At 52.6% G+C, this 22,465-nt stretch overlaps 2 protein-coding genes across 3 annotated transcripts in view; one reads left to right on the top strand and one right to left on the bottom strand.

Annotated features, from left to right (window-relative positions):
* Positions 1–1,365: 1,365 nt before the first annotated feature.
* Positions 1,366–6,887, bottom strand: YIPF6 (Yip1 domain family member 6). The gene is made up of 7 exons (XM_005488202.3): positions 6,732–6,887; positions 5,806–5,934; positions 5,182–5,260; positions 4,843–4,885; positions 4,079–4,204; positions 3,826–3,983; positions 1,366–3,113 (listed from the first exon to the last, which is right to left on the bottom strand). The coding sequence occupies exons 1-7, from the start codon at positions 6,768–6,770 to the stop codon at positions 2,995–2,997; spliced, it is 693 nt and encodes a 230-aa protein (XP_005488259.2). The 5' UTR covers positions 6,771–6,887; the 3' UTR covers positions 1,366–2,994.
* OPHN1 (oligophrenin 1) overlaps positions 6,884–22,465 on the top strand; it is a 55,924-nt gene continuing 40,342 nt past the window's right edge. The window contains exon 1 of one of the 2 annotated variants that reach the window (XM_005488201.3): positions 6,884–7,363. In XM_005488201.3, the coding sequence (XP_005488258.2) occupies positions 7,210–7,363 (154 nt within the window). In that variant the 5' untranslated portion in view covers positions 6,884–7,209. The remainder of the gene's footprint in view (positions 7,364–22,465) is intronic. The other variant, XM_005488200.4, reaches the window with a different exon arrangement.

Below are 22,465 nucleotides of genomic sequence, written 5' to 3'. Positions count from 1 at the left end.
CTGTGGCTCAGGGATGGGTTTAATTGCCGTTGGTTCATTAGCCAGGCAGGGATGGGTTAATATCCACTGACCCATCAGGCTCCCTCCTACCAGATTTCTGCTCCCCCATTGCCCCCGATGGTCCCTGGCCAGCACCACTGAGGCACACACAGGTCCCCTGGGTGGCTCCTGAGACCTCCCAGCCCTGAAGCCACTGGAACCCCGATTTTGGGGTACAGCAGCACCACTGCTCCTTCCCTGAGCAGGGTGTGAGCACCAGCAGGATCCCAGCCTGGCCAGGGCCATGTTCTGGCTCAGCCTCAGGGGCTTTGGCACGAGTGGCACACGTGTCCTGCTGTGTGGGGACAGGGGACACAAGGGTAGGGACTGGGGAGCTTTGCCCTCCTGCCCCAGCCAGGCCAGGTGCCACAGAGAGCACAGAGCTTCCATCCATCCACACCTCACACTGCCCACGTGACTTTCAGCCTGTTTGAATTCTTCAAGTTAAAGCACATAAATTATTTTCCTTTTTATTGGTATTAAAATTGAAAATTAAACATATATAACAACTTCTGCTGATAAACAATATTAAAAAAAAAAAATCCTAGTAGGAAAGAAAGCCTGGTTTGTGCATTGGAAATCAGCCATTTCTGTGCAGAGCAGTTCAAACACTCCATTATAGGCAACACAGCTGCTTCTCCTTGTCATCCATCCCCAGCAGCTTTAAACAAGAAGGAAAAGCCTTTCTCCTTGGAAAGTACAACAGACATTTCCAGCACAAATTAAACCTCTGTTGGTGACAGGGATCAGTCCCCTGCAGGGCCCCTGGGAGGGATGTGCTGCACACCTGGCTGCACAGGATGAGGGACATTCAGGGAGCACTCACAGGTGACACCAGCACTTTCAAGTGCTGCATTAATCAATCAGCTGCATTAATTCCAGCATCTGCAAATATCAAACAAGCTTGAGGCGTTTTGTTTCCCTGAACCAAAATGGTTTGGTTGTGTTTAATGTGCTCATGTGGTTCTGTCACAGCAGGGGCTCTGCAGGAGCTCCAGGGTGGCTGAGGAACAAACCCCAGTTTGGGCTTTTTGACTTTCTGAAGAAATGTAAAAAAAACCAAAATATTACTGGATCAATTAAATGCTACTCCAATTATCCTTGAGATAGAAGACCAGCTCAAGTCACGAGACCCAGAGAGAATCCAAGGATTTCTTTCGAAGTGTGGTTAAATTCTTGTAGGACAGAAAGATTTGGCTCAAGGAATCCCACCATAGCCATCAACAGCATTACCATCCATTTCCCTTGAATATTTCTTTTCAGCTTCAAATGCTGAACTAACATTTAATTGAAGGAAAAACTGTAAACTTTATAAGAAAAACCACATTCCATACCAGTAATAATTTAATGGAAGCTTAAAAATTCCCCTTTCCATGGTTCCCATGTCTGCCAACCACCACAGCTCCCCTCCAGCCCCTTGGTGCCACAGGCAGGCCCTGCCACACACAGCAGCTCATTATCCATTAATGCAAAAATGCACTTTTAATCTGAAATTCAGCAATTTCCATCCCAGCTCCCACCCACTGCCAGTGTTTACAGCACAGACAGCTCTTGCACAAAGAAGTAGAAATTAGGCACATTCACACCTCAGCAGAACCCACAGACCTCAGTTTCAGTCTGTCTGCACAAATGTAGGAAAAATAACATTTTACAGCAGCTTTTTCACCCCAGATATTTCATGGATTGCTGAATGAGAACAACAGACAACAGGAATCATTTCTGTAGTTTCCAAAAGCAAGTCCCAGCTCCCAGTGTCTGTGCCAAAATGCACCTGACTCTTGCACACCTGTACCCAGGAGAGGTACACAATGAACCTGCAGTGACTGGTGGAGCCCCCTCCCTTTTATTAAAGTATTAAGCAAAATGAAAACCCCACAGTACAGTGTCTGACATCTCCTGGGAAGTACAAGGGAACAAAATGCACATTTGCACACATTTCTTTGCTGTCCCCATGAACAACCAAAGGAACAGTCACACAGAGGCAGGTGAGAGCAGAATTCATATCCTGCTTCAGAGCACCAACACCTCCAGTACCATTTATTTCCCTTCCTTCAAGCTGTTTTAACACTCTGGGGCCCAAGCCCTGGTAGGGTTTTTATGACCCAAAACCTCAACTTTGCGCACAGAACTTTTTGTTTTTATCATAGATACACATTCATGGTACTTCCCAAGGAATTTTCACTTCCCAAATGCAGCGTGAGAGCCCAGACTTTGCTACAAAGCAGTCTCAGCATTTCTGCAGGACTCTGAGCTTTGTTCCCTCTGGTCACAGGTCTGCAGCTTGCAGTGAGCCCACAGTCCCCTCAGAGAGGCAGTGCTGAAGGCACCAAGCTGGAACCTTCTCTCCTGCCACATGAAGGGATGGACACACACAACATTTGGATATGGGCAAAAGCAACTCCCTGCCACCAGCTCCATTCCCTGCAAAACTGAGTTTTGACTGAACTCTCCTTTCCTGGGAAAGCCCCAGTCCCACAATGGCTGGTGCACATCCCACCACTCTAGAAGGGAATGAAAAAGAGTCAGACACATCTCTTTCCTCTCCACACATCATTGCAGTGAAGTTCTATGGTTTGATAAGGCATTTTTATCTTCAGTGAGAATCCAAGCACGGGCAGGATATCTGCCAACTCGTGCAAAATCTTCATCTCCCAGCAGCTTGAAAATCCAGGATTTCCCACTTTCTCCTCAGATGGAGCAATCCCTGTCCCAGTGGGCATTGTTTATTTAACACCAGTAGAGAACAGGGCTAAATAAACCCCTCAGCAGTTGGACCTCAGCATCTTTCACAAAGAGTGACACACAAATGAGCACTTTTTGCAGCCCTCTGGCTTTATCCCACAACCTGCCTTTTTACAGTATCCCTATATATAAATTAGAAGGAGATAAAGCCAAGGATTCACTGCAGCGTCCATGAGAAAGTCCAGTCAGTGTAGCAGCCCCTTGGGATGGTGCTCACTGCGGGGTGAAGGTCAGGATCATCCAGCTGATGACAAAGTAGAAGAGGAAGATGGGGTACACGACCAGGGCCTTGCGGTTGGGGGGCTGGCTGTCTGCCAGGAACGCCGTGGATGCTGCAGAGACACAAAACCTGTGAAGCACGAGCAGCACAACCCTCACAGCCCCCTCACAGCCAGGATCTGCACTGCACTTGTGCTGAAAATCAAACCACTGCTCAAAGCAACGGGCTGTAATCACCAAGTGCAACTTCCTTTATCATACAGAATGACAAGTCATAGAATCAAGGAATCACAGCACGGTTTGGCTTGGAAGGGATATCCAGTTCCACCCCCTGCCACACCTTCCAGGGGACATCTTCCACTAGCCCAGGTTGCTCCAAGCCCCAACCAGCCTGGCCATAAATACTGATTAACACTGTACAATGAGAGCCAGACTTACAGAAGAAATCATACAAATGTATCTCTATAAAATCAGCATTTTATAATAGTACTTATAACTTAATCATAGAATAAACCACCAAACAGTCTCACAGAGTTTAATACTAAATCATCATCCTGCTGCCCAAGGCAGTTTGCATATGACCATGGAAACCACCAGGAGCAGAGACAGAGGCTGAACCTCTGCCAGCTCAAGGATTGGAAGAACTATTTCTAAAGCCCTTCAGCTTCAGATTAAAAGAACTATTTCTACAACCCTTCAGCTTCAGATTGGAAGAACTATTTCCACAGCCCTTCAGCAGCCTAGGGCCACTTCAGCCTAGATCACCCTTTGGTTCTGCCTCAGGAAATGCCCAGATCAAGCTGCCCAGGCTCAGGGAGGACTCACCCAGGGTGGACCAGGCGAACATGGCCCCCACCACGATGAGGCGGATGATGAAGCTGACGGTGCCCGCGCCCGCCAGCAGCACCAGCCTGCACACCAGCATGGCCACGGTCAGAGGCATCACACAGTACCCCAGCACACACAGGCTCTGGAAGAAGGAGCTGCACAGGGAGACAGCATCAGGGAGACAGCAGTGAGGCCAGGCAGGGCAGAGCTCTGTGCACAGAGAAGCTCTACAGAACAAACCCACACTCACATGGTGCCTCCCAGGAGCTTCGAGTTGAGCGTGATGACGACGGCCCCGAACCAGATGATGACAAAGACCTCGGCAAACTGGGGCCCTCCATCATCCTTGCTGTCTGCAGAGCCACCCTGCAGCATCCTGGAGTGGGGAACAGGGAGAAACAGCTGCACTGGGGAACACACAGATGGAGTTTTCCCAGAATGGAGCAGGCCCACAGTTTTTCCTTCATTTTATATTTTCGTCATATCCTCAGTTTTGCACAGGAAAGGAAAATGGTTGTGGCTCAACTGAGGTGATTTCAGTCCATTTGTTTCCCTGTTTTGAGGGCTGTGAAAGCATTCAGAAGGGAATCAAACCATGGACAACAGGCTTGATTCCATTCTGAGATGGAAATTAAAGTACCAAAGTTTTGGTACCTCTCAAGGCAGCAGAGTAGTGTGTGATTGAACAAACCAGCCTCAGAGAAATCGTGGAATAACTACAGGATGCAGGCACTACAGCTGACCAGGATAACTTGAGACACCTTCAGTAAAACCATTCCTAGGCCAGGGGACCAGGAAGAGTTCATCCCTAAATCCTAAATGTAGGGACAGGAGGTGTTAATGGGCTTGAAGTGTCACAAACACATTTTATCAGAGAACCCAACAAAGCAGTGCTTGCACAAGACAGAGAGGGATCAGATGAAATTGATCTTAACCCATTAATGAGTAATTTTTAACATCTCATTTCCCTCATGCACCAGGCTACAAAACCCCAAATTCCCCCGGAATACTCACAGAGCCAGGGAGACACACAGCACCAATGGGCCCCACAGATCCCCTGCAGGGAGACAGAAAACACATCACAAAAGTCACAGAACCACCTCAGTTACACTCTCCTGGGAGTGATACAGCCCCTTGCCCAACTCCCAAGGTGCCATTTGCCACATCTCACTGCTTTACAATTCTCTTATCTAGCATCTTACCCCATGATCTATAACAAAATCCACTCAAGACCCAGCAGCTGCTGCAGCTGCCAGTTGCACCCACCCTGCCCCAGAGCCCTGGGGACACCCCAGGTGCCAGCTCTGCTGCTCGGGGTGTTCAGCCCCCTGAACCCCCATCCCCTGCACGTACAGTCCCTGAGGAGGGCGCTGCTCTTCCTGGGATACATGACATGGACAAACTTCTTCCCAACAGCCTTCAGGTCCCTCATCTGAAACAAACACAAAACACTTTCATTTATCCACTCACAAAAATTACAGCTCCCAGCTAAAGCAAAGAGACACAAGTAAAGGAACATGAATGTTCATGTTTAAATCAGGAGAGGATCCAACCCAACAAGTTCTGTAGCACCCTCTGCAACAAACAATGACTGCTTTTCCTGCACTCCTTAACAACCACCGCATCACATCCTTTTCTTTAACAACCACAACACTGTAGCTTTTAATAACACCAGAATATAACCAACAATTTGTTTGCTCCTCTAGGAAAAAAGAATAAATGAAAAACACCTTCAGTCAGAAGAGTTTCTCACAAGCTCCCACTGAGGTCTCTGCCCTCACACTGATTTCAAGATCACAGAGAAACTTTGGGCCACGATTCAGACACTTTCTGACCCACAGAAATTTGTTTTATGTGATGAGTTCTAAAACAATCCCCACTGAAGTACAGAGCTGTGCAAAAACACAGATGTTGCACAACAGCTGCCAAAACCTCCAGAAAACCTGAGTTTTACCCCAGCCACGGGCTCAGACTCACAATTGTGTCCTTGACTGGCTCATCCAGTGTGGAGAAATCCTCATCAGGAGAGTGAGATCCCACAGGGACAGTGATCTCCCCTTCCACTGGAATGTCCTGGGATATGGACACATCTGCCAGACCTGGGAACTGAATGGGCACAAACCTTTAGGAACAAACACAAACATGCTCGTGTGCACTTCAGATGGGTTGGGGATGGACAGAGCTGCTCAGAATTCAGGGATACAACAAAGAAAAGGTTCTGCAGCAGGGCCAGGCTGTCCCTGCCCGATGTGAGCAGTGACAGAAGAGCTGAGCAGGTGAGTGTGAGCCTGTCCGCTGCCACCTCCAGAGCCCACCCCCTCTGTGCTCTGCTCCAGCAGTAACTGAAATAAATAAATAAAAAGCCGTGTTTGAAGGGAGGTGATGCCTGAGGGCTGCACAGCCGCACCACCACCGAGTACCCACACTTAAAATAAACATTAACATTTAGCATTAACACGGACACCCCCGGCCCGGGCACACACCGAGGCTGCTCAGGGACCAGTTTAACAGGGCTGAAGCTCTCCCCGCCCGCGGGCGAGCAATGCTCGGGGGTGCCCGGAGGCGAAGGCAAACAGGGCACGGCCCGACCGGTTCTGCGGGAGGCGCTGGGCAGGCGGGGCACGGAGGGCACGGCGGAGGCCGGCAGCCCCCGGCCCTGCACCGACCCTGTCCCCATTCCTGTCTTCCTTCCCTGTCGCCTTCCTCACCCCCATCCCCGCCCTCCGGACGAGCCGCCGCCCGCCCGGGCCTCCAGACCCCGCTGCGCCTTTGCCCAGCACCTGACCGGCTGCCCGGCCCTGCTCAGGGACAGAGGGGGCCCGAACGCCCCCGACCCCCCCCCCCAGTCCGGCCTCCCCGGTTCCCCTCCCGCGGCTCCACGCGGCTCCCCCGGCCGCCCTCACCAGGGTCCCCCCGGCCCCGCTCCCCTCCGCCGCCGCCATCTTGGCCGCCCGGGCGACGTGGAGGCCACTTTGACGTCATCACCGCGAGCCGCTGCGTCACGCGCCGCCGCCGGGGCGTCCATGGCAACGCGTGCAGGCGGCACCGGCCCCGCCCCGCCGGCAGGGGGCGCGCTGGGAGCGGCCGGGGGGCGGCGGCAGCGCCTGGCCCGGAGCGCCCGAACCGAACCGTGCCGGGCCGGGCCAGGCTAGGCGGGTGGGCGGCCGCTCATCCCGGACTACACCTCCCGGCGGCAGCGGCGCTGCCGGAAGCTCGGCGGGCGGGCGGGGGTCGCTCGGGCGAGGCGCGGCAGCGGGAGCGGCGGGCGGGGCCGGCGGGCGGGGCGGGCCCGCGGGATGCCGGCGGCGCGGGGCGCCCGGGGCGGCGGCAGCGGCAGCGCTCGGTAGGCGCAGCGCGGCGGAGCCGGGCCGAGGCGCGGCCATGGGGCACCCGCCGCTGGAGTTCAGCGACTGCTACCTGGACAGCCCCGACTTCCGAGAGCGCCTCAAGTGCTACGAGCAGGAGCTGGAGCGCACCAACAAGTTCATCAAGGAGGTGATCAAGGACGGCAACGCGCTCATCGCCGCCATCCGCGGTGAGCGGGAGGGGCGGGGGTCGGGGCAGCGCTCGGGGTGTCCCGTTCCCCGGGCAGCGCCCGCAGCTCCGGCTGGAGCTCCTTTGGGCCGTGCCCTGCAGCGCTCCGGGCAGGGCTGCCCTTCCCTTCCCACCCCCGGCGTGTCCCTGTCCCCGCAGTGCCATCCCTGGGGCCACCGCCGCTGTCCCCAGGCAGGGCCGGGCCGGGCCGGATCCCCCGTCCCGCTGGGCTGGCACCGCCGAGCCTTGCCATGGATGTGCTGGTTTGGGGCCGGTGATCCCCGCTCGGGGAAGCTGCTCCGTTATCCCGCATCCCCGGAGCGGGGGTAGCGGGGCGGGTCCGTCCCTGCCATCCCGACACCCTGCGGGACCCCCGTGAGTGAGAGGGGCCCTGCTGGAAATCCTCCCATTGTTGTCGGCGTTCTGTCATCCTGCAAACCGCGGTGAGCATTTTTCCCAATGAATGCCGATCTCAGTGTTGACTTTGCGGGAGTCGCCTGTTCAGAAGTGCTGACAGATCAGCAGAGCGCCTGGGCCAGGTTGTGTCACCTGAAACCGCCGAGTCCCACGTGTTTGACACTGTCCTTCTGACTGCTTAGGTTTGTTTTCCTTACCCACAGCTGGATCCACCTTCATACACACCTTCCCTGTGTCGTCTCCCTGGCCTCCATGATCTTAAATTTTCCAATCCAGATGATTCCATGATTCTCTGCTGTTGTCCATGCTGTTATCCAGGCCAGCAGAGCATCCATGGGGGCAGTGCAGGGACACAGACAATCCACGCTGGTCACACGCGGTTTTGCTGCCAGCTGGTTGGTTTCAGTTGGTGTTAATAGGTTTAACTGCTGCCCTTTTGTTCAGAATAATTCAGAGCTTCCCTGTTATCGAGGCTGTGGCTGGAATAGCCCGTGTTTGCCCATCTGGAAGCAGCAGAGACAAAAGCTGGTGTGACTGAAACTGCCGACGTCATGGGGCTGTGAGACCTAACGTGGGTACAAAAACTCAAATCTCTGCACAGTCCAGGGCAAAGAAAAACCCCCAGCAAAATGGAAATCAGAGGGATTAAAACAAACACGCTTGCTAGTGGAAATGCTTTTCTTCATCACTTTGTTCAAAACCATTTCCCTTTTCAGTGTTTGTAGTGCACAGGGATGTGAGGGATTTCGCTGGGTCAGCAGACCCGGCCCAGGGAGGAAGGGCAGAAGCAGAAGAGAGCAGAGCACACCCAGACAGCACTGAGAACCCCCAGGGATGAGGATTTCTTGCCTGAAATGCTGTGGGGTGTTTTTGTAGCTGATCCAGCAAACTGCCAGGGAGGTGCTGGGGCCAATCCGGCCTGGGCTTCCATCAGCTCCTTGTGTTTTATTAACAAATAACTTAAAAATTAGATATATCTCTGAATCCTACGCATGTAGAGCTGTGGGTATGTGGGGTACTCACTGGGATGGCCTCACCAGGGCCAGCTGCCAGATCCCAGTGGGACAGCCACGGCTGACAGTCCCTCTGTGCCCCCTGACAGGGTGGGAATGAGGTGCCCTCAGCAAAAGTGGTGGTGGTGCCATCAGGAGAGTGAGATCCAATGTGGAGAGAGGGTGAAGTACCTGAAGGGGCCTGCAAGAAAGGCAGGGAGGGACTTTGGACAAGGGATGGAATGACAGGACAATGGGGAATGGCTTCACACTGAAAGAGAGCAGAATTAATGGGATAATGGGGAGAAATTCTTCCCTGTGAGCCCTGGCAGAGGTTACCTACACAAGCTGTGGCTGTCCCATCTCTGGAAGTGTTCAAGACCAGGTTACCTGAATGAGGGGGGCTCTTTAGGGGGTTTTAAATTCATTTGATCTTTTATGGATTAAGGGAAACTGGTTCCATTCCCTCCACCCAACTGTGTCACCAGCTGGAGCAAATAAAATTCCAGGGGTGAAGTTCTTCCAGGGGCCTGCAGCCCACCATGTCCTGGGGAGGGTCATCCTGCAGCCACAGCCCCACCAGTGCTGCCTTTGAGTGTGGTACTGACACCCCCCAGCAGCTGAGTAGTCACAAATACACAGGACACCACAAGGGGACAAAATTCAGTATTGCCAAGTGGGGAATTAAACTGATTAAAGCAGGGAATAATATTGTTCATTTGTAACAGTCTTGGGTGTGAAAGCCAATAATAGAAAATAATGCTTTCAGTCAGAAATGGAAATTATTTTTGCTGTAAAGTTGGCTGCATCCCTTGTTTTCTGTGCCAGCAGTGTGGCGAGTCACTGGCAGTGCCAAGTGACAATGCTGGTCCCACAGATTGTACTGGCACTGCTGAGACCATGGCCTGTCCCTGGTCAGGCAGGGAGAAGTTCTGGGAGGTGTCTGTCCCATCCCCTTGGGCTGGCCAGGATCAGGACCTGCTGTGGGCATTGGGGATTCAGCTCCAGCAGCAGCTTGTCCATGCCCAGAGCTCCCCATGGCCATGGTGGGACATAGGAGCTTGCTCAGGGCACGTGTTCCAGGCCACAGGGGTGTCAGAAGCTGTGGCTCCCTGGCATCACTGTGGCTGTAAGAATGGCTGCTGTACTGCAGTTTATTTCTGTGCTTTAATCTCTCCTGCTCACTGTGCTCAGCTGTGTGTATGATAATGCAAAACCACCTATTTCCCCTGGTCTTTGATCTTCTCTCCCAATTAAATATCAAATGGAGATGGAGAAATGTCAGATGGAGGCTTTTTTCATTAATACCTGTGAGTGCTGTGATGGTGAAAATTGTCCTTTGAAGCTTGAAGAGCTGTGAGCTCTCATGCAAATGTTGTGTTTGTGGTTTTGCACTTGATTTCTGTCCAGCCTGGAGCTCTGCAGAGTGCCTGGGACTGTGCTGGCACTTCCCAGCCTCCCCAGGTACTCTGAGCACTTCATCCTGAAGGATGGAGTGACAAAGAATGTGTAGGGACTGTGTGAGTTTTTCCCCATGAATGGGGTTCCTTGGACACCCAGGGAAGGTCCCTCCATCATCATCATCATCAGCCCTGCAGGCCTGCAGTGCTGTGTGTGGGAACTGGCGTGTCCCCTCAGGGAATTCCTGTGTCCCCCAGCATGGCAGACCTGTTCTGGACAGGTTTCTGTGCTCTTGTTGGATGTGGTGCCTGGGGGTTTGATGCTGTGGTGTGTGGGAAGCAGCGTGGCATTGGAACAGGTTATTTTAATGGGACTGAAGCATTGGAACAGGTTATTTTAATGGGACTGAAGCATTAGAACAGGTTATTTTAATGGGATTGAAGGCACCCAGAGTGACCTGTCTGCCCAGAGCCCCATGTCCTGGTTCATGGGAAGGCTGTGGAGCAATGGAATCTGTTCCTGCAGCATGTCACAGCCAGATCCTGGGGACTGTCCAAACAACCCTAAAGCTCCTCTCGAAAATGGGGAAGAGGAAGGAGCCTATCCCACACAGGGGAGTCTGCAGCTCTCCAGGCAGGCATCAGCTTTGCTGGGAGGCACAGCTGCAGTGACAATGACCTGTCCCACAAGGACAGCTGATCCATGAGACAGTGAGGAGCAGGGGGAAATGACCTGCTGGAAAACACATCACTCTCTTCCAGCAATAATGTGATCCCTTCTTGGCTCCTTGCTGGTCTTCCCCATCCCCAGTGGGGATTTCAGCCAGTAAGGGCACCAGTTACAGCTGGTAACTTGTCAAATTGTCTCCTGACTTCCCAGCTTTGTTTTAAATTACACCCATAGCCAGAGCCCAGCTCTCCCTGGAGCCTCTGCACCCTGCAGCACCCTCAGCTCAGCTGGGCACAGGGCATCTCTGCAGCTGCTGATGGAGCAGCTCCTGCTCCTGGGTTCCCAGCTCTGAGCACAGCACTGGGGCCCCAGTTGGTGTAAATCTAAACCAGACAGGCTTTAACCAGACACTAAAACACAATAACAGAAAAAAAGAACAAAAACCCTCCCAAAAGCCAACTCACCCCCAGCACCAGAGCTGATCCTCAGTGCAGGCAGGAGCAGTGAGGGGCCAGCACAGGCTCTACCAGATCCCACTCCCTGTTCTGGGGCTCAGGGAGGTGTTTGCTGGGGTTTGCTCCCCCTGGAGCAGCTCTCCGGCTGGACAGGTTGTCCCTGTTGGTTTGCTTTGCCCATGGCTGAGGATGGTTTGGCTGTGCCATGATGTCCCCAGGCCTGGCTCCTTGTCCCTTGCTCCCTCCCTGCTGCAGTCCTGAGCTCCTGAGCCTCCCCCCTGGCTCCTGCTGGTTCCAGCTGCTCCATCCATGCCCAGGTGTGCTCAGGCTTGGGTTTGTTTTAGGAAGCCCAGGGCAGGGGTGGCTGGCAGCAGCACCAAGCCTGCCCTGTCCCTGCCAGCGCAGGGGCTGGTGGGAGGGCTCTGGGCCAGCTTTATTCCAGCTTAAACAAACCAATGTGCAATATTTTGTGATGGCTTTTTCCAGCCCAGATATGCTTCCCAAGCACTCGCCTGCCTAGAGCAGCACAAGGGGCCAGGACAAAAGGCAAAATCATTTTCATGTGTTTAAGGATATTTTTCCTTGTGCTGCACATGAGGCATGCAGGGAGCTTTTCATCCATCTTCTGCTGGCTTTTCTGGCTCCTTCCCTGGGAGGATGTGGGTGTTATCCATGTTCTGTGTGTCTCACAGCCCACGGCTCACAGCAGCACTGCTGCTGACCTAAGAGTTTCCTCTTGAGTCACTGTATGAGGACTCAACTTTTCTGGCTTTTTCCTTGAGGTATTGTTGGAATATTTTATTCCTAATGCTGTTGGTGGCACATTGATAACTATAGATGTGGCATCCCATGCTTGCCCCCAGGCTTTTCTGTCCTGCTGGGTGCCAGCCTGGCTCTGTGGGGTGCTGTGTTCTGCCAGACACCTGTGGCACATCCTGGCCATGCTGCATCCTGGCTCTGGCACTGATCCTTGGCTGCCCAGCCATGGATCTGGGCTGCAGGGAGAGCCTGCAGTGCCAGCTTGGGCCATTCTCCAGGGACAGAGGGGCAGGTGCTGCTGTGAGGCTCTGCCTGGCAGGAACACAGGTTTGGAGAACTGTGAGTTAGTAGAAAAAAAATGGTGAGCAGTCAGCACTATTTACAGATACTGAGCACCAAAATGCAGCAGCTTTGGAACTGCTGGAGAAGTTCAGGAGGCAGCAGTTATTTTTCCTTACTCAGCATTAAATGAGTGTTCCAAACACATAAAGCTTCTGTCTGAAGATCTGACACGTGTGAGTGAGAAAGCTTCTGGAACCTTGTTGTTTCTGTTCTGTGCATTGTCCACGCTGGCCTGTGTTGTGTCTCACAGCTGCTGCATGGCAGCAGTGATCCCAGACCAAGCTGTTTTCTCCTGGGGCACTTTCAGACACGGTGTCTGTGCCCCTTGTCCTTTCCTGTCACTGAATTCTCCGTGCAGGTGAACAGGCGGTCATGAGTTGTTCAAGTGGTGATAAGAGCAACAGAATAGCCTGAGATAAAATCTATAAATACAAGTACAGCCCAGAAGTCAGTTGCTCTCTCGGTCTGATCTCGCTCCTTTTTAGCCTGTTCCCTCAGCCAAGCCTGATTTTGAAGAGCCTGGGGATGTTTAAAACAAGAATAGATTTTTTAATGTTACTAAACCTTGCAGCTGTGAGAATGGAGAACAAGGGACACTTGTGGACACTTGTGGACACTTCAAGGATGAACTGGTGACTTGAAGAGCATTGGGGGACCCTTTGATGTGGAAACACAAAGCCAGACCCCCAAGTCCTTGCAGAGGTGCCCAGAGTGGGGGTAGCTCTTGGCAAAGCTCCCCTAAGTGTGCAGGTCAGGTTGATGGTGCCAAGGAGCCTCCCAGGAGGTGCCAGCTGGTGTAGGACAGGCTGGCATCATCCCCCAACCTGGAGCCAGAGGGATGCACATTCCCAGCCTGGATCTGGGGGGATGCACATTCCCATCTGGATCCAGAGGGATGCATGTTCCCGCATGGATCCAGAGGGATACACATTCCCATCTGGATCCAGAGGGATGCACGTTCCCGCATGGATCCGGAGGGATGCACATTCCCATCTGGATCCAGGGGGATGCACATTCCCAGCCTGATCCGGAGGGATGCACATTCCCACCCTGGATCCAGAGGGATGCACATTCCCAGCCTGGATCTGGGGGGATGCACATTCCCAGCCTGGACCCGGAGGGATTCGGTCCCTCCCCGCCCCGGCTCGCTGCTGAGCCGCCCTGGTGGCTCAGGGCTCTCTCCCTCCCTGGCTGCGCTGTGTGACTCAGCTGGCCCCTGCCCAGCCCCGCTGCGCCCTTATCGAGGGAAACTCTGAAATCATCGGGGCTTGGAGCGAGCGCCCGCCGGAGCCTGCCCTGCCCGCGAAGGGGGGCTGCAGGGACATGCGGATCATGAGACGGCTCCGTGGGGATCGCTCTGCTCTGCCCCGGATAAGAGTCCGTTGTTTTCATGTTTGTTTTCCCCGTGTCCGTCCTGCCTGTGCAGCAGCGGGAGCCGCGGATTTGGAGCACACCCTGTGTGCTGCTCAGCCAGAGCTCCGTGCCAGGAGCCTGCTCGGGGAGCTCTGGGTGGTGTGGCTGTGTTCACAGGGGTCCCAGGGCGAGGGAAGAGAATCTCGACTCCATGTTTCAAAAGGCTGGTTTATTATTTTATGATATATATTAATATATATATATTAAGAAAATTCTATATTAAACTATATATTATATTACAATTAAATATATTTAATTATATATATTAAATTGTATATATATTAAAATTATATATTAAAACTATACTAAAAGAATAGAAGAAAAGATTTCACTAGAAAGCTAGCAAAGAATATAAAAGAATAGAATAAAATGAATAACAAAAGCTCATGACTCTCAGAGCCCGAGCCAGCTGTTGTTAGCCATTAATTAGAAACAATCAACATAAGCCAATCAAAGATGCACCTGTTGCATTCCATAGCAGCAGATAAATATTGTTTTTCTTTTCTTCTGAAGCTTCTCAAGAGAAAAATCCTAGCAAAGGGATTTTTCAGAAAATATCATAGTGACAGCCTGGAGCACTGCAGGGATCCCTGCTGCTTCTCTGATGCCCCTGGGAAAGCGGCTGCTGCCCCTCCCTGACAGCTCACTCCTCCCAAGGGAGGGCAAAATCCATTTGTTTTTCATGGCTCAGCTTCATGTATTTTTATTTTTATCTTTCAAAGAGCCTGTTCTTCATTCTCCAGCCCGAGGACCTGTCCCCAGGCTGGCACTCTGAAGGTAGTGACTGCCTTCTATGAGACAGTGATGTCCCACATGAGTTGTATAAATAGGTGCAGCAGCCAGAGCCACCTGCCAGCCTCACCCTGCTTCCAGCTGGCTGCCTGCTTGGCTTCCAGCCCCAAAGTGTCACCTTCAGCCACAGCTCACCTGGCACTGCCATCCCCAGCACTCACCTGGCAGCACCATCCCCACCCAGCGCTCACCTGGCCATCCCTGCTGCACCCAGCAGCCTCTGTGCTGGGAGTTCTCAGGAAAGCTGAGGATGCTGCCACCCTTGGAGCCTCCCATGTGGGGTTTGGGAGCTGCTGACTGCCCAGCTCAGGAGCTGCCACCACTTCCAGCAGCAGCTCTGGTGCCCATGGAGCTGGACACTGTCCCCCAGCTGGGCTGTCCCTCCTGCACCCGGGTTCATTGTGCCCCAGGGCAGTGCTGAGCAATCCCTGCTGTGCTGACACCGGATGGGGACACCAGCTGGCCTGAAATTCCTGCAGGTGTGGCAGCACCAGCCCCATGCTTGGGTTTGGTCTGTGATGAACCAAGAACTGTGACGGTGTTTTGTGACTCTTCTCTGCCTCTGCAACCCCAGGAGTTGCATTATTTCTTACTGTGCATTTCACCACTTTTGCTGATTTCTAAGGCAGCTCATCTTTTCTTAACTTCCATTTCAGTTGGCCACGTGTTCTGGGCGGGCTGCCCTGTGTCTCTTCCCAGTTTTGCTGAAGCAACTCCTCCAGCTTTGCAGGGCTGCAAGGTTGATTTGAAAGGCCAGCAAAATGGCAAAGGGGAAAAAACTAATCTCTGAAAAGTTCAGGCTTCCAAAGTGCAGCTTTACCCATGGCTCAGTGCAATTTTACCCGTGGCTCATCCTGAGGAGCACTAAGGGAGTTGCTGATGCCAGCAGGAATTTTGCTGCGGTGGGGAGAGCAGAGGTGCCCTGGCTGAGCTGGGCCAGGCAGGAGGCTGTGCTGCAGCATCCTGTGCTGCCCTTGTGTTGCAGAAGCACAAATCATTGAAAAAAATTCATCCAGCACACTGTCCCTTATAAAAATATTAAATGTACAGAAGTGGTGCTCTCTAGGAAAGCAGTACAAGCCAGTGAGTGTCACTGGGAGAATGGTGTGCTCCATGTCTTTGCTTTGAAATTCTGAAGGCATCATCTGCTGCATGATTCTCTTCCTGATCAATGGATCTGTCACTATGGAGGTCTTGGGAAGAAGATGCTGAATAATTTAACCCCAGGGAGGGTGAGAGTGCATCCTTCTCCCAGAAGCTATATCTCACATCACTCCCTCCCAGTTTTCCCCAAAACAGACCAATATACCCCAAAACTTTGTTGTGCTTCCAGTCTTGCTTGGTTGCTTTGTGTTTTGGTTGGGGTTTTGGGCCGATATGTTGCCAAACTTCCAAGCTATTGGTGATGAGATCCATGATCTCCTTGTGCTCCAGGCATGCAGGAAAGAGCCCCTGTGTGTGCTTAACTGCCTTGAGCTTTGAGGTGCAGCCTCATAACCTTTGCCAGCTCATCTGGAGCATGGCAGGTTCTGCAGAGCCGGTTTCCTTCAGGCAATGAGGGAGATAAAGCAGGCGTGAGAATTGTGTGATGAGTGTGAACCCTTGCTGTCTGGCTCCTTGGGTATTTAATTTAACAGTAAATAAGAAAATAAGCCTGTCAAGCTCGTTTGGGCACTTCCCAAAAGGCTGGCTGGGCAAGGAGAATAATTCATAATAAAAGACTGAAGTTTAGGACAGGAAACAGAAATTGTGGAGAGTGGGAGGGGGATGTGCGAGTGGAGGCGATAGTCCAGAGAGCAGGTAACCAACTAGCAGAGCAAAAGGTCAGGGAGAGATACTGAGAAATGGCCTTTTACTGGGAGCACAGCCATGCTCTAATGCCTGGATTCTGGGTTGGACTGGCTGTGAAAGGGAAGCAGCAGCTTATGAACAACTCAGTCAATGAAGGGCTGATTAGGAGAGGTAAATGTGTGACAGTGTGAGACATCCAGTCAATTCCTTCACAAGAGATTTGTAAAGCACAGCTAAATATAGCAAGTTATTTTTAGCACTTCATGCTAGCCACTTACTCCTGGCAAGTGGAAAACCCGTGTCAGTGTGGGAAAAATCGCCTTTGTCCAACGTGTCAGGATTTCTGAGTCCCCACAGAGCCTTCAGGGGATGGCTTGGCCTGGGTCAGTGCCAGGCACTGCCTGTCCTGGGCCACTCTGTGATCCCTGGTAGTGAGCATCTCTCCTCTGGGCTGCAGTCCTTGCAGGATCCTGTGTGGATTTGGGACTACCTAGAAGGCTAATTGTAAGCTTATTTATAAATAGGTTATATTATATATTATAACTAGAAGGTTATATCCTCATCTGAGAAAATTAACCTGTTTAACATGTTTCTGTGTTTGAGCAGCTGTGGAGTATTTGGGAGTGTTCCATGAGTCAGGGCTCATTGCTCCTGATCCTGATGGCACATCTGGCTCAGAGGGGGAGCTCATGGCTTTCCAAGCTGAGCTGTTTTTGTGGGACAGAGACTGGGGGCTTCATGCAGGTGGTACACACAGTGTAAATCCAACACCTTGGAGCAGAGTCTGGCCACTTTCTTTGTGTGCTGGCTCCTAAAAGTGCTGCAAGGAGAGAGAATTCCCCAGGAGCAGTGGGTTGGGTACTGTGTCCAGAACCTCCTCCCCAGGGTGGTGATGGTGATCACTCTCCTTAGTGATGCAACTCCCCATGGGGAATTCTTTGGCCAGAGTTGGTAACAATGGGCACATTATTGTCTCCTTAGGAATCACAGCCATCTCTCTGTGTGCTGGGAAAAGTGGAATTTATCAGGCTGTATGTATGCTGTGCACAGCTCTCCACCAGGGAGGAGAAAATCACCCATAGGGACCATTGGTAGGAGATGAAGGTGTGTCCTCAGCTGCTGTGTGTCAGGGTCTTGCAATGTTTCCCTGACAAAGATGGATTTCCAGGGTTGAGATCCCAACCCAAAAATTTCCATGTTTTAAAATACCCTTGTTTAAGGGCAGAGTGAACTTTTATTGTCTTTTGTTTGCTTATTTGAAAGGAAAGTGTGTGGCCAGCTTTGATAGTTCTGTTTTCAAGCTGGAGAAGAAGAAAGCAAAGTGCAGAGATGGAGCTCCTGCTTAGCTTTGCTCTGGTTATTTGCAGTGCCACAATCAAACCCAGGTTGTGTTTTCCCTGTTGATTCCTTATGAGTTTTATTCAGAGCTGAAGCTGTGACTGTGTTGCTCTGGCACTGCAATCTGTGGGTTGGGCACGTGCAGAACCTCAGGAATTGCCTTTTCCCCCATGGAAATCCCTGCTGGCTGCTCTTCCCTGAGCTGTCCATGTGTAGGTGCAGACAGGGAGAGCAGAGAAAGTCACTTCCCACCTTCCAGTGTGGGCTGGGACATCCTGTCCCTTCCTAGGAGCGGGGCAGGGATGCTGCAGCCCCATCACTGCTCAGCTGGATCAGATTAAACTCAGGACTGCCTTTCACTGAAAGTGTCACTGGCCAGTGATTGCAAAGATGATGAGTAGAGGGGTAGTGTTTTTATTTTGTTTTTTCCTCCTTAATTTGCTCCCTGGGAGCAGCATGTGATGAGGATTAGCCAAAGGGCTGCTGAGCCCACTGCTTGCTCTGCCCCTGAGCTTCTGGAGGAGCAGCAGTTCCCACCTGGCTGTTTCCTAGGAAGCAGAGTGGTGCTGTATACCAGCTGCTGCACAATGTCATCTAAACAAGGGCTGTTGGGGTGTGGATAACAGGGGTGAGGGTGCTGGCAGGCTGGCCAATGTGATGTGTACCCTCCACACCCACTCTCCTGCACAGCTGGAGATGTTCTGTTGGTTTTCAAAGTGTTTATTTCTAGAAATCAGGCTGGTTTTTGTCCCTGTGTCACACCTAACTTCCCATTGTGTCCTGTGGTGTTCCATGAGGCAAGCCCTCCTGTCCTGGCTCAGGATCCTGCTGGTCCCCATAGCTGTCACTGCTTGGTTGTCACAGCCACTTCCATTTCTGTGTGCTCAGGGGCATGGTTTCCTCTCTTGGGAACAGAGGACCATGGCAGTCACACAGACTGTGACCTGGGTTGCGATTAATAGAGCTAATTAAGGCTGTGCACCTGTGGCACCTCAAGCACTGCAGACCCTCAGCAGCACCTCCGTGCCCCATTCTCTACCTGTGTCTGCTCACCCTGTTCCCCCCGGGTTCTTTTCTGTGGTGATGGCTTCCTTCTGGTTTAAATTCTAAGCATTGGAGGAAAAAGAAGCAGTACAGCCTGGTTTGGGGCTCTGCTTGTGTTTGTGTTTTGTCAAAGACCTGTGGGTTTTGCAGTGGTAGCAGCACTTTTTGGTTTGTGGTTTTTGGTTACCTGTGGTTGCTGTCAAAGTTTGAAGTGAGAATCGTAGTTTCTTACTGAGCAAGCTGTGAGACACATCCTTCCAGATGGCTCTGGAAGTGTGTTTATCCACACATAAATACAGCCCTGAGCTCTGTGTGTGCCTCCTGAGGCTGGCATGGCTGGCACTGCTGCTTGCTGCAGCCCTGTTGGGGCCACTCTGTGCAGGGATGGAACTTCACTTTGACTAGGAGAGTAAATTATTGTAACCACAAATGGTGATATTTGGCATTGCTTCCTGAGGCTGGAAGGGAGAGAAGTCCTTGAGGACTCCTGATGAAATTCATTTTTGTGTGTTTCCATGGAAACAGGCTGAGCAGGCAGGGTCTGTGGGGCAGTGCTGTTTGCAGGGATATTCCAGCTTGGAGCATGGCACTGTTCCTTGATCCTTGGTTATGGGTCTGGGGGAGCAGGACAGGCCCTGCAGCTGCTTCTGCCTCCTGCCAGGCTCTGGGGTGCAGAGCAGCAGCCTTTGGCAAATGAGTGTTTTTATGGAAGGGGAAACATTTCCAACAGTTGAAACAAGGGAGAACACAGAGTTATCTCTCCTAGCGTGGGATGGAGCCCCGCTTTTCCACAGCAAATCTTTTCCTGCTGGCTCCTTCCTCTGGTCAAGCCTCTTTCCTGTGGCCATGGCTTATCCCTTTCTCCTCAGCCCCCCTGTCCTGCCTGATGGGGTGTCACCAGTCACCACTGCCATTCGGGTGCCACCGAGGGAAGGGGCAACATCCCACCGAGTGTGTTTGAGCACTGACACCAATTCTCTGCTTGAGGGCCTGGTGCTGGGCCCTGCAGGGACACAGACCCCGAGTGGGGACATCTTCTGTTCCCATGGTGCCAGTGGTCAATCAGCCCTGTGCTGTGTTGCTGTCACACCCCAGAGCTGTCCCACAGTGCCAGCAGTCACTGATCCCTGTGCTGTGTCCCACTCACACCCCAGGGCTGTGGCAGTGCCAGCAGTCAGTGAGCCCTGTGCTGTGTCCCTCTCACACCCCAGGGCTGTCCCATGGTGCCAGCAGTCACTGATCCCTGTGCTGTGTCCCACTCACACCCCAGGGCTGTCCCACAGTGCCAGCAGTCAGTGAGCCCTGTGCTGTGTCCCTGTCACACCCCAGGGCGGTCCCACAGTGCCAGTACTCAGTGAGCCCTGTTCTGTGTCCCTGTCACACCCCAGAGCTGTGCCATGGTGCTAGCAGTCACTGATCCCTGTGCTGTGTCCCACTCACACCCCAGGGCTGTGGCAGTGCTGCAGCAGCAGCGATGCTGCCTTGTGCATGCACACAGGAGCTCTGTCAGGAGCCAATGTTCAGCCAAGGCTCTCTACGTGTGGGAGTGGAGTTGTGTTGCTCTGGAGAAGCCTGGTTTCCATTAGGAGCTGCTCCAGAGCCTGCCAAGCACGCAGGGTACGGGCTCACACCCCCCTCCCTCTCTCCCTCCTTCTCTCCTGGGCTGACAGGGACACACCGCACATGGAGACCCTCTGTCCCTGCCAGGTGTCACCCCTGGGACCTGTGTGTGCTGCCTTGCTCACAGGTACACTGGAGCTGTGTGCCTTGTCACGTGCCCCCAGCCAGCACCCATGGAGGGGACAGACGGACAGACAGACAGATGGGGGTGCTGCTGCTTTCAGAGGGGCTCAAGGACACACGCTGGGCTGGGAGGGGTGTTGGGAGCGAGGGATTGAAGATCACCTGTGACCAGCAGCAGGGAGGGGCTGGATGGGGCCACAGCAGCGTCAGGGATGGTGACAGTGACGAGGATTTGCAGGGGATGAACAAAGATTCCCCTGAGCAAGGGCTGAATGTGCCTCCAGCCTGGCCTGAGTGAGCACTGGGGCACTGAGGGGGAATTATTTGCTGAGGTTTTCCATCAAGTCAATGACATCGTTCTGTGAGAGTTCACCCATTTACGTGCTCCAGCCCCTGGCAGCTGGGGCTAAATAGCGACATTCAGGCCTGAATCTGCCCATTCAGGAGCCAAGGTTTGACCCATCAGGGAGCTGCTGAACGAGGCTTTTGAGGGAGAAGCAGGGATTGCACTCTGAGCCTGCACTGGGGACCCGGCAGTGCCCCCACCCCTGCCTGCCTAGGGACCTTGGGTAGGGTCAGGAGCTCTTGACCTGGGGACAGGAAAAGCAGGGCGGTCTGGGGACCTGCCAGGGTCCCACACAGGCCATTTGATTTCTTTTCCCCAACATTCATTTATTTCAATGTTGTCCAATTTTTCTCTCCCCTTCACAGCAGCATTTCAGAGCATCCCATGATTGCCACCACAGTAGTAAGTTTTATTTTCAAATCAAAAAAACCCATCCATGTATACCAAGTTCCTCTATACAGCAGTCATGGTGCTGGCTTGGCAAAGCAGTGGTGGGAGCTGGTTGCCCATATGGTCTGTGCTGTCACATCTTCCCCTCTTGTAATTTCATGAATTTCTGAAAGTCCTGTCTCTGTGCACTGCCACAAAGGAGTCCAGCTTGGAACTGTGCCCATAGCTGGAGTCCCAAATTAGAAGTAGCAATGCAAATCAGAGTCTTGCATTATTCCTTTGCTTTTCTTTTTGTGGCCTGCATGCTCCTCTCTGAGGTCAGGCAAGTGCAGCCTCCTTCTGTTTGTATCTCAGGAATTGCTGTAGCTTTGTGCAGGATGATGTGGTCAGTGCAGTGAGTGTGCTGTCCCTGCTGGCCCTGGGTCAGGCTCTGTGCTGGTGTCACTGTCACGTCCCAGGGCCCCTCTGCCAATGCCAGCAGACGCCATCCAGACACGTCCTGCAGCCACACAGGGTGCAAAGACACAAAGCATCCTTTGGGCCAGAAACTTCTCTGCAAGGTCCAAAAATAATTTGGACTCAGCCACAGGAAACATCAGGCCATTTCTCTGCTTCCAGCCCAGACTGTTCCTCACCAGCAGGAGCAGCAGGTCCCAGGGCCATCTGTAGGTGCCCCTGGCTCAGCTGTGTGCTCTGTGGCACTGTCCTTCCCTCAGGGCCTGCCTGTGTCCATGACCCCACACAGGAACAGTTATTTTTAGTCCTGCCTTTTCCCTCACATTTATTTTCTGACTCTACAGATTTTTCTCTCATATTATGAAACAATTTCTGTGAACAGTGGCCAGCCTGTCCAACAGCCCCTGTGCTCCAAGGAACTGTGCTTGTGCACACAGAGCCCTGGAGTATCTCCTCAATGTTTTCCTGCAGGGAAGTGTCCCTTCCTGTCTGTGGCTGGACACAAGGCCATTGATCAGTTGTTGTACTGTGTGGTGCATCCATTAGTGCTGCAGAAGCTTTTTCAGAGAGAGAAAAAACCCAAATCCAATTCTCTCTGCAGCCTCTGAGGGTTATTAATGCTGCAGCATTTTCTGCACCGCTGAAATTCCCAATGCCTGTGGATTTTCATAACCACCCTCCTCTGGTCTTGTTCCATCAGGATAAATTCCTGGGACATGCAGCCTCTGTAGAACAATTGCAGAAACCCACATCTG

The sequence above is a fragment of the Zonotrichia albicollis genome, chromosome 14 (assembly GCF_047830755.1).
Source record: "Zonotrichia albicollis isolate bZonAlb1 chromosome 14, bZonAlb1.hap1, whole genome shotgun sequence".
In the NCBI taxonomy this organism is placed as follows: Eukaryota; Metazoa; Chordata; class Aves; order Passeriformes; family Passerellidae; genus Zonotrichia; species Zonotrichia albicollis.
This window is presented reverse-complemented; position numbering and strand designations above follow the sequence as displayed.

Coding starts and splice junctions, on each gene's coding strand:
- YIPF6 (XM_005488202.3), bottom strand. CDS start 6,770: ATGGCGGCGGCGGAGGGGAGCGGGGCCGGGGGGACCCTG. Junction 5,935..6,731: donor GCGGGGCCGGGGGGACCCTG/GTGAGGGCGGCC, acceptor GTGCCCATTCAG/TTCCCAGGTCTGGCAGATGT. Junction 3,984..4,078: donor AAGCTCCTGGGAGGCACCAT/GTGAGTGTGGGT, acceptor CTCCCTGTGCAG/CTCCTTCTTCCAGAGCCTGT.